Here is a 21,664-nt window from a genome sequence, read left to right as displayed (position 1 = left end):
CTGGTTTCTAGTCGTATTTTATCTGCTATATTGTTAGGTAGGGATCTGATGCCTCTTTCAATGTGGTAGATAAAATCCAATTTGTTTACCTTTTTCGGTGCTATTGCGTAGTTCAGTCCTTTATTCAGTAGTGTAAGTTCGCCGTTGTTCAGGGTGTGGCTTGATAGGTTAATCACATGGTTCTTGCTTGTCGGTGGTTGGTCGCTCCTTGTCTCCCTTGTTTGTTGTTCATTGTTGTTTCTCGGGGAGGACCTTGACATAAAGGTCTAAACGTCGAATTGTAGATTTTAGTTATATTAAACTAAAGTTTTTATTCAAACACGGTAGTTGTCTCCATAATTTTCAAAAATGCATTCAGATCACCGTTCAAGCCTAAAAGAAAGGATTCAGATCATCCATGGAAATGATACCCACAAGCGCTGCAATCACTATGGTAAGCTAAAGATTCGTATTTCTCTCCTGATCAATCAGCTGGCCTTTTTAAAAAGATGCAGAGACAATAACCTTATTCCGATCTGCATCAGGCTAAAAAAGAAATTTACGTCCGCTAAGGCACTCTGTATCTATGACCGCACAGAAAAAGCAATGCTTAGAGAACAGATTCAAACAGCCCGCCAAAACCTAGCTACAACACAAAATCTGGTTTCTAAATTAAATCAGAACTATCGAACTATGTTAATCCAGACATTCTACAAACACTTGAAAGAATTACTGACAATTCGGCCAAGCATGCCCTGGAAAAAAATAAGGAAAAACTCTAGAAAAAAATTTGTACGCTCCAGAAGATGACCTTGACATAAAGGTCGAAACGTCGAATTGTAGATTTTAGTTATATTAAACTAAAGTTTTTATTCAAACACAATAGTTGTCTCCATAATTTTCAAAAAGACCTGCATTCTAGGTTAGGTAGTGTTCCATTTCCAGCTTCTTTTTTCTAGCATTCAAACAGTGGTTCCCTGCTATCTGAATGGATAATTCCAACTCTTCAACTAAATAGAACATACATTTCATGTGAAGTGCTGCAATATTGAAAAAGTGGAGAAAGTGTCAACCAGTTTGGTAGAACAGCATCTGTGAGACAGTGGTTGAAGTGAGTGTAAGAGCAGGGTTGCCAATTAATCAAACTCGCTGAAATATAGAGGAGCAGTGTTTACAGAGTTGATTACCAAATAATCTTCTAGCTTAGGAATATATGGATTCACAAGGGTTGCAAACTGAAAGAAGATGCCATGGATGATCAACTGTGGATCGAGATGGCAGAATCTATACAGATGGTCACTGATTAACTGATCAGCTCTAGATAGTGAAGGAGTTGACTTTTAATAACTTTCCCTAATGTTTTTGATAGAGCTGAAGTGCAATGGAATAACTTCACTAGACAACACACAATTTGCCTCTGAAATGAAAATTACAATAAAAACTGTCGACTAGTTCTTGTTTAGAAGAGACTCGGTCGGCATTGTGTACATAGGTATCATATTGCATCAGCCAATCATACACAACACCCTCAGGAGCTACTGCCTCATTGGCTGATGCAATCATTAGTATAAAGTGGTCTCAAAGAGTGAGAAAGTGTTTATGTGACTTCCTGGGCTACACTCCTACATTATAAGTACCACAAAAGTGATCCCTGCAGTGTAAATCCAGCAGTAGTGATGCCTCGTACTTGTGTTAATAATGCAAATAACTTTCATTACATATCAGCTTTATTTTGGATGCAAGATCAGGGACTATAACAAGGCTTGGGCCCCCACACATATGCTGTGGTACATAATGCAAGAATTATGAAAGGCAGTCAAGTGTCGATGCCGTTCACAGTTCCTATGGTTTGGAGGGATCCAAGTAATCATGCAAATAACTGCTAGTGTAATTGGTAATGGTCAAGATAATTTGCCTTGATCATTAATGTAAAAGATGCAGGAGAAGAATGATGTCAGTTGAATAAGTTTATTCAGCTGACTTCCTACAATCAATTAAAGATGCCAAGAAATTACATTCTTGATTTAATCCTTTATCCAAGTGTAAGCAAACAAAGTTTGCACATAGAGTTTCTTCATGTCTGGGCTACTTGTATATAGAGGCTAATGACTTCACATCAATTGCCTTAGTCCCATAATGAAAAGCACACATCCCATCAGACATATCATGCTCTGCATTATGGGAAGGGCCACCTACCCAGGCCTCAACCTTTATTAAGGTATGTTAAAGTGTGGAGTACCTCTTCAAAAACTCTGAGTGATCCACAAGATCACTTTAAACCTCACTGAGCAACCCTAAAGGATCAAACACATCATTCCTGACCTGAATCACTCCAGGGTAAGAAACTCAGCGGTGGTTTCCTGCTCTCAAGTGACTTTCCTACTCACTGATAGACAAAACCCAGAGACCAATCAGAACTTCTCTACTCCCTGGGAAGCAAGCTCCATCAGTGGGAGTCAGACCTAGAAGAGATACAAAGGTTGAATTAATGCAGAAGTCATATATTTCCCGTATACAAGTAATCAAAAGGTGTCACACCTTATTATTAAAATAAGGTTTAATTTCTGGATTAGAGATAGATGTTGAAAGCTTTTTCACTTGGTTTATACTATAAATTAAAGATGCCAAGAAATTATGTTCTTGGTTTATAAATATATATATATATATAGACACACACACACACTTCTGAAATAAATAGATGTTACCTAAATAGGCAGGAGTTCCAACAACAGATCTTCGAAATGATCTTTCTCCAATTATTCTTGCATATCCAAAGTCACACAATTTTACCTGAAAATTTTTGAAATTCAATTTAATATTAGTTGGCATTAAAAAAAAAAAAAAACAGTTAAGCTGTTTATATCACTTAAAAATCTTGTGTGTTCACTTGCCATAAATATTAGTATGGCACTTTTTATAGCTTGTCACAGCACAATAACTAAAAAAGAAACATAATAATCCCATATTTTGTGTGAACAATTAACCTGCAAACCTTCAAACCTTGCTTGAAACTAAACTAACTACCTTTGTCTAATTCCCCAAGGACAAATGCCAGTTCCTGGTATGTATAAAGGTTCTTTGTTCTTGCAAGTTGGTCTACTATAGACAGACTGGAAGGTCAGCTACTATCTACATGGAAGAACACAAAAATACACCTGTAATTGTTAATCAGGTCTAGCAGACCATGGCTTTAGATACCACACACAGAATCAAGGTGCAGTAAGTTTAAAATACTTTTTTTTAAAATCTGTGGTTGCCCCTAAAACCAGCACAATCTACATAAAAATAGATGCATTACACTTCTCAAAATATGGGAAACATTAATTCTCAGAGATCCCATATTACAAATGAGGCCTTCAGCTGATGCCCTATCTAGTTAAGACTCTAGACTTTTGCCCATAGATTTTCACATGATCATAGCAAATCAATTTTGCTCAGTTTGAATTTTATGGGAGAGGTGGTGGTGTGACTCTTGGTGGATATATATATTTGTGTGTGTGGAAGGAAGGATGTGTGAGTTTTCAGTAGACCAGATGCCAGAGATCATCTGTCTAGATCACATTCAACAAGTTCATTGTTTTTTTTGTATTATATTATTATTTTTTTTTTTTGTATTTATGTGACTTCCACTCACAAAAAAGTTGTAAACATATAGTACAGCTAGATGGAGTAAGGATTTTTTTTTAGTTTTTTTATTTATTTTTTACACAGTCTGTAAACCATACTCTAGAGACTAGGACTTTTTCAAGCTACTTCAGCATACAATAAGTGGACAGTTGTCTCACACTGGACAATGAAATTCAATACTGACAAATCACAAACAGCTATGCCCATGACAGAATTGAAATTCACAGCATGGCTGGAAAGGGGATTCGCTAACCACTTAGCTGTTCTGGTCAGCCACCAATAATAATTGGTTTTATTATTATTGCACAGGACTCCATGGAATCGAAAAACTCATTCTGGAAGGCTCATACTATTCATAAAATACATCTCCTTGAAACCAATCACTGACAAAACACTCAACAGGCAACCCATTCTGCTCATCCATCACTCTCAAAGCGAAAAATTTAGTTTCGAGGCATTTACTAATCACACTCTTATTCAGTTTCCAGGAATGACCACTTGTTCTGCCCCTTCATCATTCCATCTTACCACTGATCTACCTGGTTTCCAATAACCAGTTCTTGGTTACTGGACATTCTCTTCACATGTCCTACCCAGTGCCATTTATTACTGATACAATGTCCATTACTGTTCTTTGTTTCCTTATGCAAGTATTATCATTTAAAAAGAATTATTAGAAATAATTAAATTAAATATTTAAAAAGAGTAATTTCCAAAATGGCTCTTTCTAAGTTTCACTGTGTTATTTCCGGTTTCTTAGTCAGACAGCAGTTTTCACTATCCTAGGTCACTTGGAGTGCACAATGGTTGCAGATATCTCTAAAAAGAAATATCTAAAAAAAAAAGCAGTTTAGTAAATTGTCTTTAAATATATCTCTACATTAGTTAAACATTTTCCATCCTGTTGTTACTTTAGCTGAAATTTCATTATCAAGTTTATGTCCATTTACAGGGTGTTCGGGATAAATTTGACATATTTATAATTAATTATATTTTTCCGTAAGTTACATGTATTAACACACACTTCTCTTCATTTAAAAGTTTGGACCCTTCTTCATTCATATACAAGATGTCAGAAAGGATGGATAGCTGGAACCCACCTGAATCATGGAAGAGAATAACTTGTATCATGATGATTCGTGCCCGCCATCAAAATAAGGATATTACGACTGCTGCCCAATGCTCCCTGAATACAGTAAAAACAATCAGGCATGAACTAGAGACTTGCAATGGTGACTACGAGGATGTAGCAAGAAGAAAGATCCCTAGCAGACGATCTGATTGCGTTCGTACAGCAGAATTCCTCGCAAATCTGCAGGAACAGGTGTTGAAGAACCCTGGCATTGGAATTCGGGCTTTGTTCGTGGAGTTGCTAACTGTAGTCAAGCCCTGGATAACAAGGGTAGCCAATGGTAGGCCGTATGTATGGCAGCAGGATTCGGCCCCTTGCCACACCTCTGGGAAAAGTCAAAAATGGTTGTCTGAAAATTTCTACGACTTCACCAGTCCAAATGTTTGGCCTCCAAACTCCCCAGACCTTAACCCCATGGATTATTTTGTATGGGGCACAGTTGAAAAAGACACCAATCGCACTTCCAGTAATACAAAAGCCCAGTTAATGGATAAAATTAAAACAGTTTTTGCGGCCCTTCCCAGGGAGACTGTAGCATCAGCTTGTTCGAGGTTCCGAAGCAGAATTGAAGCTGTGATCGATGCTAATGGTGGTTATTTTGAGTAAATCTTGTTGATAGTATTGTAATTAACTCTGCCTGTAATGTTTTTTTGTCAATTCATTAAATTTAATAGATACAAAGAAGATTTTCTTTTTCCTTACGAAACTGTCAAATTTATCCCGAACACCCTGTATAATGATTTGTCCCAGATATTTGTATAACTTCACTATTTCAATTTGTCTTTGATTTATTTCAACTTGTTTCATTCTGGGTTATTTTCACTATACATTACTTTTCATTTATCCACATTTATTTACAGGCCTATTTCCAAATGTATCTCATTTAACTGAACAATCATATATTCAACAATTATCAGGGGAGAACCAAAGATCATCCCTGGAAACTGTATAAAGAGGATGTGAGCAGGAAAGTGAGAAGCAGGTTTTTTGCATGCAGAGTTGAGAATGAGTCGATTGCCTTGTCTGAGAGTGTGGTGTCTGCAGAGAATTTGAGTGTGTTTTATGATGAGCTGTGTGTATGATAAAAGGACTTCCTTGATTTTCTCAAGAAAATGTGTGGAATTCTTAATGAATGATCTGGATTGTCCAGTATGGGCAGTTAATAAATGTGACAGAAATTTAGTAATTCTATAGGTGAGAGAGTCAACACAATTCATGATGGGTGTTATTGGATAACTTTTTTTTATGATTTTTTGGGAGGACATATAAAAGAGGAGTTCTTCCAAAATGAGTGCTCAACTTGTCAAAGTATTTTGATCCCAACTAAAAACTTCATCAAGCAGTTTTTTAATTGTTTGTGTTTTTGTAAGGTTATAACTAATTTCTTGATAGGTAAAGGTATCCTGTAAAAGGCAGTCTATCTTCCTCTCACAGTCAGCCTTATCCATTACAACTACAGCTTTTCCTTTATTTGCTTTTGAAATAGATACAAAGGTGATTTGAAAAAAGTTCTCGGTCTAACAATGAAAAAATGAATTTATAATTTCAAAATTATTTTTATTTTTCAACGTAATCTCTCTTACGACTAATAAATTTATTCCAGTGATGTTCGAGCGCTATCCATTATCCTGTCCCTGTAGTGGTTCTCAGTAAGATCTGCAAAATACTCCTCAAGCTGCAATCACCTGTTGATTCGAAGAAAAACGCTGATTAGCAAGGAAGAGTTTTAGTTTTGGAAAGAGACAGAATCTAAGGAATAGGGTGGGTGTTCCAACAATTCATAGTGTAGATCCCTTAATTTTCCCACTGCCAAAACACCTTTGTGGGCAGGTGCATTGTCTTGATGAAAGATGATTTTTTTCTTCTGCAAACCAGGTTCTTTTCTCATGAATTTTTTCATCAAGTCTGGTTAAAAGATCGGAATAATATTACCCAGTTATTGTTTTACCCTTTTCAATATAATTAATAAACAAAATGCCTTTAGCATCCCCAAACACCGATGCCATGACCTTTCCTGCTGATGGAATTGTCTTCTTTTTTTGCTGAACAACTGACTTTTGACTGCTGTTTGGATTATGATGTGTAATGGTGAATCCAAGTTTCATCCATAGTAATAAATCGACGCACAAAATCAGTTTTATTCTTGTTAAAAATCTCCAAGCACTGTTCAGAGATGCAAGTGCATTTTTGATCTGCTGTAAGCAAGCACGGCACCCATCTTGCGCAAAGCTTTTTTCATTTGCAATTCTTTACAAAAAAAAAATACTTCACGTTCTTTTGAAATGCCTATTGTCTCAGAAATTTCACACACTTTGACTCGCCACACATCCAACACCATATCATGCACTTGATCAATGATTTCTGGTGTTGTTACACTTTTTGGATGTTCTTCACGTGGATCATCTTCAAGGCTGGTACAGCCACGTTTAAACTCTGCAGTCCATTTCTTAATTGTCAAAAACGGAGGAGAAGAGTGCCCACAAACTTTTATGAACTTCGAATGAATCTCTTTTGGAGTTAAAACTTCTTTTACAAAGAATTTTATAACCACACGATACTCAATTTTATCCATTTCAAAGGAATACAGACTTTTGCTTCAGACAGCTGTATAAAACAAACTTGATAGAATGACTTGCAATTTCACATGGATGCTTATGACAGATGTACCAACTTAGAAAAAAAAAACATTGCCAATAGTGTTGCCATCTATGGTCGAGGCCGAGAACTTTTTAGACCGCCCTCGTACATATGTACTACATTCACAGCACCATAACATTTTTTGAAAAATCTATGCCATCTATTTACCTTTCGCACTAACCTATGCAACAATCAAACTTTTGCCACCAGTTTGTATCAGAATAGTAAAAAGAAAAATTGCCTGTGGCATAACTATAAACAACAAATTACATGATAACCACAGTAATTAACTTTAATGAAATGAAAGTACAGATATTTTGTACTGAAAATAATAGTACATTATCAGTGCATAGATATAAGCAAATCAGAGAAATGGGAATACAAGGTACATAACACAATAACTTTAACAATTAAACACATTTGCTGCATACGAGAAATTAATACATTAATTTCTAATATTAATATTAATTAATATACAAATAATAGTAATAAATAAAAACAAACTGTGACCTTTATCATTAGCTGGTGTTTACCAGATACCTTGTGAATGTAATTTGACATACTTTGGGCAGATAGGCCATTCTATGGAAAAAATAATTAATGAACATCAATATTATATTGAATACATGAAACCTCAAAAGTCTGGTCTGGCACAACATAGTATTGACACTAAACACAGTATCGGGGTGGGATGAAGCTCATCTTCTCCACAGAAGCATTTTTAAATATGAACACCTTTTCAAAGAAATTGTGAAGTTCTTTAACATTGGCCAAACCTGAATAAGAACAATTGTCTCTCTCTCATCCAAAAGTTTGGGAGATTTTCATTTTATGTGAACATCAAATATAGTTTTAATAAATATAGTCATTTCTAGCACGCAGCAACTGTTTTTAATTGGTAAACCAATTGTTGTATGCGCCTTGTATTCTTGTTTCTTTGATTTGCTTGTCTCTATGCACTAATGATGTACTGTTATTTTCAGTACAAAATATCATCATCATCAAATTCCTGCCATGTACCCTCAAGGGGTGTACATGATATGATACTACTACATGAAAAAAACTACATCATTATTAACTTCCTATCTACAATTTTCCTCCAATTCAGTCTGTTACTTGTCAAGACTCCAACCTTATCAGATCTTATATTTCTATCGTCTAAGGCACTTTGTACCGTATCAATCCACCTATATCTTGGTCTTCCTCTGGGTAGTTTTCCTGACAACCTGGCAGAGAACACTTGTTTTGCTAATCTTTCTTCGCCCATTCTGTTTAACTGACCATACCACCTGAGATTAGCTCTGCTAACGCATTCCTGGATGTTGACAATGTCAAGTTCTTTCCTAATATCCTCGTTTTTAATATGATATTGCCATTGATGCCATCTGTTCACGTCTCTAATCTTTCTCAGGACTCTCATATCTGCACTCTCTAGTCTTTGGTCAAGTGTTTTACTTCTGACCCAGCTCTCAGATCCATAAGTTAAAACTGGTTTGAACACTGTCTTGTATACAGCTAATATAGAGTTCCGACTAATTTCTCTCTTATTCCATATGAATTTATTCAATTGACTCCTACCATACCAGCTTTGCTGATTCTGTTGTCTATTTCTATATTTAATTTACCATCTTCAGTAAAAATTGTGCTTAAGTAGCTGAAATGTTTCACTTGTTCCACAGGTTCTCCGTTCACAACACAGTTGACATTTTCAATGATTCTACCTATTTTCATTGTCTTTGTCTTTTTATTGCTGACCTTCATATCATATCTATTACAACAGCTATTCAATTTAGTCAGAGAATCTTGCAGACTTGTAGCAGATTTATTTAGAAGTATAACATCATCTGCATAAAGCAAAGAGCTGACATTAACATCTCCAATTTTGATATCATGTTTAATACCACTTTCCTTCATAATGTGATCCATATAGATAATGAATAACAGAGGGGATAATGTACATCCTTGTCTCACACCAGATTTAACATTAAACCATCTTCCTATACTTCCTTCAATTCTAACTGCTGACTTACAACTCAAATAAAGACTAAGTATTGCTTGATATAGTGCCCCACTGACACCATATAACTGTAGCGTATTGAATAGATTCTCTCTTGGCACCTTGTCATATGCCTTTTCCAAATCGACAAAACTTAAATACAGATCTCTGTTATATTCCCATGCTTTCTCGACTATTTGTCGTAAAGTGAAGATCTGATCCTGACAGCCACTATTTGACCTGAATCCAGCTTGTTCTTCAACAAGCTTTTTTTCCACCATTCTTCTCAACCATTTCTCAAGTATACTTGCATAGATCTTGCCAGGAACACTCAGTGGGGAAATACCTCTGCAATTCACACATTCAGTTTTATTTCCCTTTTTATACATGGGTACTATGAGAGCTCTACTCCAATCATTGGGAATTCGTCCCTCTGTCCAGGCTTTCTGAACTATGCAGCGCAGCCACTGTAAGAGACTCTTATACCACCATACTTCAGCATTTCTGGTCGAATATCATCTACTCCTGCTGTCTTTTCACATTTCAAGCTTTTGATGGCTTTTTCTACTTCAGGAATGGATATGTATTCCTGACTGCATTCCTGGTCAGTGTTTTTTACCACTGTGCTGTCATCACTGCTTGTTTCATTTAGCAGTTTTTCAAAGCAATTACTCCATACTTCAAGGATATCTTTTTCTCCCGTTTTCATGTCACCTTTATCATCTCTAACTCCATTTACAGCAATCTTTCCTCCATTCCTAAGCTTCTTCAACAACCTCTAGAATATTTTGCCACCTTCTTGATATTTATTTTCTATATTCTTGCCAAAGTCCTCCCATGACTTTTGTTTAGCTAGTTTTACATAGTGTTTAGCATTCTTGAATTTGTCTCTGTATTCTCTAAGAGCACAAGCTGACTTATTTGACAGGAACTTTTGATATGCTTTCTTCTTTTCCTTCACTGCCTCTTTAACTTCCTGTGTCCACCAGGGAGTTCTGATTTTTGTATCCTTGCACACAACCTCACCACATACCTCTCTGGCAGAATCAATCAATGTTTTCTTCAGAGTTTCCCACTGAATCTCTATTTGATTCCTGTTCTCAAACTCTTTTGCTTTTTCTTCAATAATCTTTGTGTATTTTAGTCTACAGTTCGCATATGAGAACTGCTCAACTTTTATTCGCTTTAAAACTTTCTTAAATGTTATTCTTTTCAATATGAAATTCAATTTTATCTTGCTCAAGACTAAATAGTGATCACTTCCAATTTCAAATCCTCTGTACACTCTAGTGTCCTGCACCAATGAGAAAATATCATTATCAACAATAACATAGTCAATGAGACTTTTCTTATTCCTAGCCTCTTCTCTCCATGTGAATTTGTGCACATTTTTATGTTGGAACATGGTGTTAGTAATAACCAGTCCATGTCCTGAGCAGAAATCCAACAGATATTTGCCATTATTATTAGCTTTGCTCTTTTCTCCAAATTTTCCCAAAATATTTTTGTATGTCTCACAATCATTTCCTACTCTGCTATTTAGATCCCCAACAAGGACCAACTTTTCCTTTTTCATTGTGTCAGTTGCTTTTTCTAAAGCATCAAAAATTTCCTCCACTTCTACCTTAGTAGAACCTTCTGTGGAACCATAGGCACAAATAAGTCTCATTGTCCAGTTCCCCATTCTCATATTTGCCCACATTACTCTACTTGAGACTGACTGCCATTCAAGAACAAAATAAGAATGAAATATTTAATGAAATATAAAATGGATTTATCCATCCATTTTATATTTCATCCTAAATATAAAATTTAGGATGAAATATAAGATTTAGGATCCACAGATGATCCAAGGATTTCATGAAATTCATCATTGCTCATATTAGCATAAGCTTCTACTTCTATATCAGTAAGTTTTCTTTTACTGGCCATGGCGAAATTGAAGGTTCTTAGAGAGTAGAAACTAAAACTAGACTAGAAGCAATAAACACAGTCGTCAGCGCATGCAATATATAGGTGGAAGTGATGCGAGATTACTTGTAGTTGGCGTATGAAACAAAATTCTGTCTAAGCCGGCTACGAGATTACTCGTAGTGACCTTGAAGACACAAAAAAGCACTTGGCGTGCGGGAACAAACTATGCCTGAGGAGCATGGCAGCGAATGTGTTAATGACACCATCCAAAGTAATGCGAAGTAATTATGATTAATTGTTAAATTTTTTTTCGGTAATAATGAATAAGTTATATAAACTTGTATTTGAATTATAAAAGCTAACCATTGTTGGTCTTTGAATGCTAATAGTGCATTTCCTGCTAACTCAGTTGTAACCAAGTTATTGGTCGACATCATTCAAAACTCTTATTTTGAATAATGCCAACTGATTTCTTCTCTCTCTCTCTCTAATGATGTGTTTATAACACAGGAGGAAATATTAATTGTATACTGGAGTTAAATAAATTCTGCTATTCTGTACATGTGTCAGCCATTACAAAAATATATATATATATATATATATGTCTTTTGCACATTCTTAATACATCTATATCATGGATGGACCATATAGGATCACATATCTTGCCAAAGACAAAGTAATACAAGGCTACTATGATCCTTTTTTCCAGATGTCCATGGATCACACTGCATGGTAAATATGACAGAGGGCTGAAAAGGGCTCAGAAGTTGAGCAAAGAATATGGAAAGCATAGAAACAGAGAAAAAATGAAAAGGTAAGTAATTACCATCACAGCATGCTTCCCTCTGCCACAAGCAGGTGGCCCAAGTGGAGGATAAAAGAACCTATGGCAGACATGGGAAAAGAGTAGGATGGAATGATGCTACAGCATCAGCCACAAAATGAAAGAAATGGTATACTTTGTCGTTTTTCACACAATCTGGTGCATAGTATAAAGATAAATATTAAAAATAATTGTAGTATTAAAAAGACAACTTACAAAACTAATAATCTTGCAATGCCACTCACCTGAGGAAAGTCAGAATCTGATGACAATAGCACATTTTCTGGTTTCAAATCACAGTGGACTATATTTTTGGAATGTAAATGCCTCAGAGCTCCCAGTATCTGAAATTATAAAATAATACACAAAATTTATAGCTAACATTCAACTCTCGCTATTGAAGAAGACTGAGGTTGAGTGAATTATGGATTAAGCCATAATGCTAATATTACATCTGTCAAATGGAAGACTAACTTAAAATATCTGTAAAATGCTAGTCAACTTTTTTTTTTTTTTTTTTTTAATTTTTTAAAGTGATTATGATTTTTATCCACACTGGCTGAGACCATTTTGCTATTAATTCAAGGCTAGAACTAAGGTACTAACGCATAACTGGAGGATTCCAATATCATTTGTAGGTGTGATTATCACAAAATACATAATTCAGCTTTTTGGATTATGTATTTTGTTTTGTAGAAAGAAAAACTCCAAGTATCAGTGAAGGAAAACCTTGAACTCCATATGAAAACAGTTAATCCAATTCAAACAAATTGCCCTTATAAAAGTACACCATTATTTGATGTTATAAAGCTATAAAGGCACTACTGAAAATGGAGAGACCAAAAACGAACAGCTGGTTATAATGGAAGGTCTGCTGTAGTAAATTTTCTTTAGATAAACATTGAAGCTATAAGGTTTAGGCAGGACTCTACTGGAATTTAGTGCAAGTTTCACTAAGATAATGATTATTATAAAGGGAGGAATGGTGAGAATGTAAGTGTAAGAGCAACAATATTATATAACTGTGTTAATGACGGAAATGGGCTTTGTCATAGAAATGTTGATGAGGAGAGAACAATTTTGACTTCAGTGTTTGTCTGATTTGGACCCATCAAATGTGGGCAAAGATGTCTACATGTATAAGGCACTAGAAAAGAATAGAGATCTTCAAGTTGTCCAACTGTGGCATGCAGACTGCAGACAAGAGTATACAAAAGAACATGCAGGTAGATTATTATGTCTGTACACGAATGCTAGGAGTATCAGAAACAAAAGGGTAGGGTTTCTTGCCTTAGTCAATATATCAGGACTTCAGATTGTAGTGAGAAGTGGCTATCAGAATCAGACATACTAACTGGTATTGAGTGTAGAGGATACATTATTGTTAAGAAGGGGCATGACGCTAATGATATCAGATGACTTGAATCCAGTTAGAGTTGAGACCTATGATTGTAGTAGTAGTACTACTACTACTAACAGTATTTCATGCAGCACTGAGTTTGAAGCCATCTGGTCTGAGGTGGAATCTAACAAGCTCAATTACATAGTGGGGTGTTGTTACAGACCTGGTGGATCAGCTACTAGTGAAGAAGAAGAAATGCATCATAATAGGAGACTTTAATTACCAAATACTGATTAGGTAGCAGTAGAACCTCATGAGAAGAATGAAAATGCATTTATTGAGGTGTTGCGAGACAACTTCCTCAAGCAGCATGTGACAGGAGGAACTCAAGGTCAAAGAGTGTTAGATTTGATTATAATGTTAGAGGGTGTTTCAGTTAAAGATGTAACTTTTTTGCCTCTGGTTGGTGACAGTGATCATCTGGTACTCACTTGGAAAGTGACTAAGTTTATGAATGTTCCATTCAGAAAAGGTTACATGCTGAACTACAAAGCAGGAAATTATGACCAACTGAGGAGTATACTGAGTTCAGTGGAAAGGGATCGGCTGATAGATGGGAAGAATATCGACAGTGCATGGGAAGCATTTAAACAATACTTAAATGATGTGATATCAGAGTGTGTCCCAAGAGTTCAAAGAATAAATAGGGTAGGAGTCAAATGGATGTGTAATCTTATTAAGCAAAAGATTCGTAAAAAAAGGATGACGTGGAAGGAATACCGTGTTGTATAAGGATGACAGGCATTATGAAAATTATAAGCAGCAGGCTAAAATAGTCACAACTGTTATACAGAAAGCAAAGTGAGTATGAAAAGAAACTGGCTCTGTGTGCTAAAGACAACCAAAAGGAATTCTATCAATATGCTGCAAGTAAAAGAAAGAATGAATACGAAAGAATAACTCTTCTAAATGCAGATGGTTTGAGGGTTACAGATGCAGAAGAGGTTGTTCAACTAATGAGTGCCCATTTTGTTAAAAGCTACCAACCTGGTGTACATGACACAGCTCACTCTCCTACCTCTTCACTGGATGAAGAAACTCATGTGTGTGAGGAAAAGATGTTAGAGCTGTTGCACAAACTGAATAAGAATTCAGCAATAGGGACTGATGGAATATCAGCATATGTGCCAAAAGAGTGTTCAGCTGAACTGGCTGTTCCTTTGATAGGCTCAGAACAGGGAAGATTCCGCAGGAATGGGAAGATGTATGATAATTCCATTGCACAAGGGTGGTGCAAAGACCGATGTATCTAACTATCGACCAATTAGTATCTCAGGAGTGGTGATGAAGATTTTGAAAGAATTGGTTAGGGCTCGCATTCAGAAATGGGTTGACAGTGAATCTCTGCAATGAGCAACATGGGTTTACTAGGGGAAGGTCATGTTTTAGCAACTTGCTCACATTCTATAACAGTGCTACCATTGAACTAGACACGGGGAATGGATACACCATGATGCTGTTGGATTTTGCTAAGGCTTTTGACAGAATACAGCATGGTATACTGTTGCATAAATTGGAGAATATGGATTTAGATTATACAATATTAGTGTAGGTAAAAGGGATGGCTGACAGATATCAAAAAGTGGTATGGGAGATGCGAGTATAAGATCTATCTTCATTCTGAAGAAAGAAACTTCAAGCTGTGCATCAGATTTTAGACCTATTACCATCTCCCTTGTGATACTTAGACTCTATCATAAAATCTTAGTCAAACGGCTTCAGCAATATATACAGCATAATTATAGACAGACAGCTTTTGTTCCTTTGGACGGCTTGCCGAGAATATATCTTCTTTCTTCTCTTCTCTCTGATTCCCAAAGCTGCTTTAAGCCTCTATATATATGGTGTCGCTGGACCTCCAAAAGGCCTTTGATAGTGTCTCCGTTCCTGCTCTCCTTCAAGAACTGCCTATTGCTGGATGTCCAGAACCCTTTCTTTCCTATGTTATGAAGCTATACTTAGGTAGCTCCATCACTATCACTACAGGGTCCCATGCAACTTCTATTCCCGCAGTGCGGGGTGTTCGCCAGGGTGATCCTCTATCTCCCCTTTTCTTTAACTGTGTCATAGATGAGTTTCTTCACTCTCTTCCTAGTCAAATAGGCTACTCTCTAGGCGCTTCTTCCTTTAAAGCTATGGCCTTTGCGGAGATCTTATTCTCATAGCCTCTACTAAGGTAGGCTTGCAGGAACTCCTTGACTGGGCAGTTGACTTTTTCTCTATTCGAAGCCTTTCTATTATGTAGAGAAATCCTGCTCTTTAGCTCTTGTCTCCTTTGGTCATGACACGAAGCTTAAAGTCAAGACTATAGAGTTTTCCCTGCACAGGAGGCCATTGCATGCTTTGACCATCCTGGAAGAGTGGAGATACCTTGGTATCATGTTCACCCCAAAGGGAAAGTCTTCTGTCCCTTCTATCCTAGAAGATGGGATTGCTTCTTTGAGGAAACCTCCTCTCAAGCCACAGCAAAGACTGTTTCTCCTTTCCCGCTATCTCCTACCTCACTTTTACCACAAGTCGGTGCTTGTTAGGACACATATCTCAGTACTGTCCCGAATGGACAGGGCTATCCGTTCAGCTGTGAGATCATGGCTCTGACTGCCACCTGACACCCCTACTGTATATTTCCACGCGAGGGTGAAGGACAGCGGGCTCCCCTATATAGGGCAAATTACAGGTGCAATGAATACGATATACCCCAAGGGATGTGTTGAGTAAGTTATTTAATTTTGCAGGAGGTTTAAAGGTGGCTTTAAGGTTGTATTTTTGTAGTATTCTGTTTATTTTGTCTGATATCCCTTTAATGTATGGAATGGTTACAGTTTTATTATAGTCTTGTTTATTTTTGTTTTTAAGTGAGGTCTTGTACAGAATTTTGTTGATAGTATTTTGGTTGTAATATTCATTCATATCATATTCATTGCGCCTGTAATTTGCCCTATATAGGGGAAAGAGAACACACAATTCCTATCAGAAAAAAGGAACATAAACGACACATTAAATATAATAACTATGGTCAAGCTGGTCTTTCTGATCATGCCCTGAACACTTTACATAGAATTGACTGGAAAAGCGCTTGTTGTTTACATCACACCAAAACATGGTATGAACGTAAATTTAAGGAGGCCTGTGAGATTCTTATCAATCACCCTAATCTTAACAATTAATGATGGTCTAAAAATCCCAAACATATGGAAAGCACATATTCTACCCATTTAACCTTTCTCTCTAAGAATTAATTTTAAACAGAACCATAGGTAGTAATCCAGGATCCTAAATCTAATATAACAATGGTCATTAAATTAGGACATCATTTTCACTGTAACAAAACTATCTATATGAAAGAATGTTTCTCTGATGTTGTTGTCTTAAATAGAATATAGCTTTGATGTAGTTAATTTATTTTATTTCATTTATTTATTGTAATTTTATTTTCACTAGAGGACAGGCCAATAGACTGTTGATCAAATCATTGTCTCTTCAGCATACTATATGAAATGTAATTTAGTTTGTCTCTGTATATATATGTGTGTGTGTGTATGTATACTCCAGATGTTGGCCTTAATATGAAGGTCGAAACGTCGGGAAATTAAAATAATTATTTATAACACAGTTGTAGAGTCCATAAGTTGTGCAAAATGAACAAAAGTAACATGAATATAACTGAAGTTGAAAAGCAGAGTACAAATAGTGGAAAGGTGGTGAGTGGCACTGATGGTGAAAAATCGTGTATGAATGGCAATAAAATAGAGAGAGTGAATGATAGCAAAAAAATGACGGAAGATTTGAAAGCTGAGTTGGTGAAGATGAGGAAAGAGATAAGATGGATGTGGATTGAAATGAAGATCATTGTAGATATGTATGGAAGAGTGGAGAAGTTGAAAACAAATCATGTCTGTATGAAAAAGGTAACAAAAGACCCGAAAATGACATTGTATGGGATTTGATTCTTAGAGGTGTAGTAAATGAGAAGAAGCAAAGGTTTGTTTTCTGGAGGTAAAATGAATAGAGTGATTGAGGCATTGGATATGAGGAATGAGTGACCATAAATGGTGGTGGTAATAGGGATATATGACTTGACTGGGAAGAAGGAAAATGTAAGATTGGATATCAAGAGGTTGTTGAGAAGGATAAAAGATAATAGTGTGATAGGAAAGGTAGTCAGTGTGTTGTCCAGGTATGACAGTGATGAGATGATAGTGGACAGCAAAGATTGTGAATGATATGCTAGCATAAATGTGTGAGGAGAAAGGAGTGCAGTTTGTTAATGTGTAGAATGAGTTTGAAGGACAAATTGAACCGTATAAGAGTGATAGATTGCACCTGAATAGTTTTGGTGTTGAAGAAGCTGGTCATTTAGAGAGACTACTGATGGAAGGAAGAGTAATGAGTGCTGAGAATGAATCTGATCAAGTAAAAAGTAATGTGAAAGAGCAAGAGTAGGGAAGGAGACATTGAAGTGGGGCTAATGAATGAATGAAGAAATGGGTAGAGTGTAGATGCCTAGTAGAATGAAGAAGAGTGTAGAGAAGAGTGGAACAAGTATGGGAGACAAACAGAGAAATGGGAATACAGTGTGAGAAAGGCTGATGCTTGAAGAGGAGGACAAAATGGGCAGGTGATGACCTGGGATCTAGGGGAATTTGAAGAAGATTCTGGGATGAATAAAAAGGAAAAGAAATAGTTTGAGGAAAGTATGAAGGAGAAGTCACATCTAATATGTTCTATCAGTGAAACTTGTTATAAATCCATGAATGAGATGGTATGTATGTAAGAGTATAAGAAACAAGGTAAATGAAATGGTTGCAGTGATTCAGTTTGTTCACCCAAAAGTTGTTGGAATAAGTGAGACATGGTTGGATGAGGATAACATCGTGACAAGAATAGAGATGGAAAGGTATGATGTATTTCATGACAACAGAAAGGGTTAAAAAAAAAAGGGGGGGGGTAGGAGTTCCATTGATGATAGAAAAAGAATTGTCCATACAATACAGCGATGCAAGAGGGAAATAGTGGCAGTATGGTGTGAGATACAGGTGAATACAATGAAATACTTAGATGTTGCTATAAACCTGCTAATGTGGACGGTAGTGATCATGAAATGTATAATGAAATTAGCTAAGTAAATAAGAAAAGAGTGATCATTATGGCAATATAGACTGAGACGATGAGATACCAACCAGAAGTAAAGAAAATGAGTTTTTTGAGGGACAACTACCTCAGGCGGTGTAAATTCAAGACCGTCAACCCAAGGATTGAGGGTCTTGGATTTGATCATCTCATCAGAGAATGTTAATATAAATGAACTGTCAAATCGCCCTCCAGTTGGTGAGAGTGACCATGAAGTGATTATATGGGTGGTTGCCAGTAGTGTGAAGACCTCTGTGAGGAAAAGTTATATGTGGAACTACAAGGGTGGTGATTAAGAGAAGCTCAAGAGGAAGCTTGCAGGTGTATCATGGAATGAAAAGTTGGGTGGAAAGCAGATCAATGCTGCTTGGGTGATATTCAAGAACTATCTAGTAGAAGAAATGTCTGAATGTATTCCAAGGGTCAGAAGGTTAAATAAAGTAGGTGAAATAGATGAATGAAGAGATTAAGCATGCAATACAGAGGAAAAAGGCATTATGAAGGCAACCTAAGATTAGTGATAATAATCAATTCCATGAGGAATACAAAAACCAGGAAAGGAGGGTGACTTGGTTGGTAAAGGTAGCAAAAGTGCAGTATGAGCAGCAATTAGCTAATGGCAGAAAAAAAAAAAAGAATGAATATGCAAGGATGGAGAAACTGGAGTAAGAATAACTGCTGCAAAAGATATACATCATCATCATCAAATTCCTGCCATGTACCCTCAAGGGGTGTACAGGATATGACAGTACAACATGAAAAAATTACATCATTACTAACTTCCTATCTACAATTTTCCTCCAAATCAGTCTGTTACTTGTCAAGACTCCAACAGTATCAGATCTTATATTTCTATCGTCTAACGCACTTTGTACCGTATCAATCCACCTATATCTTGGTCTTCCTCTGGGTCGTTTTCCTGCCAACCTGGCAGAGAATACTTGTTTTGCTAATCTTTCCTCTCCCATTCTATTTAAGTGACCATACCATCTGAGATTAGCTCTGCTAATGCATTCCTGGATGCTGACAATGTCAAGTTCTTTCCTAATATCCTCATTTTTAATATGATATTGCCATTGATGCCATCTGTTCACGCCTCTAATCTTTCTCAGGACTCTCATATCTGCGGTCTCTAGTCTTTGGTCAAGTGTTTTACTTCTGACCCAGCTCTCAGATCCATAAGTTAAAATTGGTTTGAACACAGTCTTGTATACAGCTAATTTAGTGTTCCGACTAATTTCTTTCTTATTCCATATGAATTTATTCAATTGACTTCCCACGATACCAGCTTTGCTGATTCTGTTGTCTATTTCTATATTTAGTTTACCATCTTCAGTAAAAATTGTGCCTAAGTAGCTGAAATGTTTTACTTGTTCCACAAGTTCTCCATTCACAACACAGTTGACATTTACAATGATTCTGCCTATTTTCATTGTCTTTGTCTTTTTATTGCTGACCTTCATACCATATCTATTACAACAGCTATTCAATTTAGTCAGAGAATCTTGCAGACTTGTAGCGGATTTATTTAGAAGTATAACATCATCCGCATAAAGCAAAGAGCTGACATTAACATCTCCAATTTTGATATCAGGTTTAATACCACATTCCTTCATAATGTGATCCATATAGATAATGAATAACAGAGGGGATAATGTACATCCTTGTCTCACACCAGATTTAACATTAAACCATCTTCCTGTACTTCCTTCAATTCTAACTGCTGACTCACAACTCAAATAAAGAATTGCTTGATATAATGCCCCATTGACACCATATAACTGCAGCGTATTGAATAGCTTCTCTCTTGGCACCTTGTCATATGCCTTTTCCAAATCGACAAAACTTAAATATAGATCTTTGTTATAATCCCATGCTTTCTCGACTATTTGTCGTAAAGTGAAGATCTGATCCTGACAGCCTCTATTTGGCATAAATCCAGCTTGTTCTTCACCAAGCTTTTCTTCCACAATTCTTCTCAACCGTTTCTCAAGTATACTTGCATAGATCTTGCCAGGAACACTCAGTAAGGAAATACCTCTGTAATTCTCACATTCAGTTTTATTTCCCTTTTTATATATGGGTACTATGAGAGCTCTACTCCAATCATCAGGAATTCGTCCCTCTGTCCAGGCTTTCTGAACTATGCAGTGCAGCCACTGTAAGACTCTTATACCACCATACTTCAGCATTTCTGGTCGAATATCATCTACTCCTGCTGCCTTTCCACATTTCAAGCCTTTGATGGCTTTTTCTACTTCAAGTATGGATATGTATTCCTGACTGCATGCCTGGTCAGTGTTTTTTATCACTGTGCTGTCATCACTGCTTGTTTCATTTAGCAGATTTTCAAAGTAATTACTCCATACTTCAAGGATATCTTTTTCTCCTGTTTTCATTTCACCTTTATCATCTCTAATTCCTTTTACAGCACTCTTTCCTCCATTCCTAAGCTTCTTCAACAACCTCCAGAATATTTTGCCACCTTCTTGATATTTATTTTCTATATTCTTGCCAAAGTCCTCCCATGACTTTTGTTTAGCTAGTTTTACACACTGTTTAGCTTTCTTACATTTGTCTCTGTATTCTGTAAGAGTAAAAGCTGACTTATTTGCCAGGAACTTTTGATATGCTTTCTTCTTTTCCTTCACTGCCTCTTTAACTTCCTGTGTCCACCAGGGAGTTCTGATTTTTTTTATCTTTGCACACAACCTCACCACATGCCTCTCTGGCAGAATCAATCAATGTTTCCTTCAGAGTTTGCCACTGAATCTCCAAGGTTTGATTCCTGTTCTCACACTCTTTCATTTTCTTTTCAATAATATTTCTGTATTTTAGTCTACAGTTCACATCTGAGAGCTGCTCAACTTTTATTTGCTTTAAAACTTTCTTACATGTTATTCTTTTCAATATGAAATTCAATTTTATCCTGCTCAAGACTAAATAGTGATCACTTCCAATTTCAAATCCTCTGTACACTCTGGTGTCCTGCACCAGGGAGAAAACATCACTATCAACAATAAC

At 36.4% G+C, this 21,664-nt stretch overlaps 1 protein-coding gene across 1 annotated transcript in view; it reads right to left on the bottom strand.

Annotated features, from left to right (window-relative positions):
* LOC150102169 (serine/threonine-protein kinase D1-like) overlaps positions 1–21,664 on the bottom strand; it is a 250,179-nt gene that overhangs the window by 30,901 nt on the left and 197,614 nt on the right. The window contains exons 16-17 of the mRNA XM_090399630.1: positions 12,354–12,452; positions 2,685–2,769 (exon numbers count right to left, since the gene is read on the bottom strand). Coding sequence (XP_090255756.1) covers positions 2,685–2,769; positions 12,354–12,452 — 184 coding nt within the window. The remainder of the gene's footprint in view (positions 1–2,684; positions 2,770–12,353; positions 12,453–21,664) is intronic.

The sequence above is a fragment of the Typopeltis vanoorti genome, chromosome 10 (assembly GCF_054136105.1).
Source record: "Typopeltis vanoorti isolate ZY-2024b chromosome 10, IOZ_Tvanoo_1.0, whole genome shotgun sequence".
Classification (NCBI taxonomy): Eukaryota; Metazoa; Arthropoda; class Arachnida; order Uropygi; family Thelyphonidae; genus Typopeltis; species Typopeltis vanoorti.
Note: the sequence above shows the minus strand (reverse complement) of the source record. Positions and strands in the feature narration are given on the sequence as shown.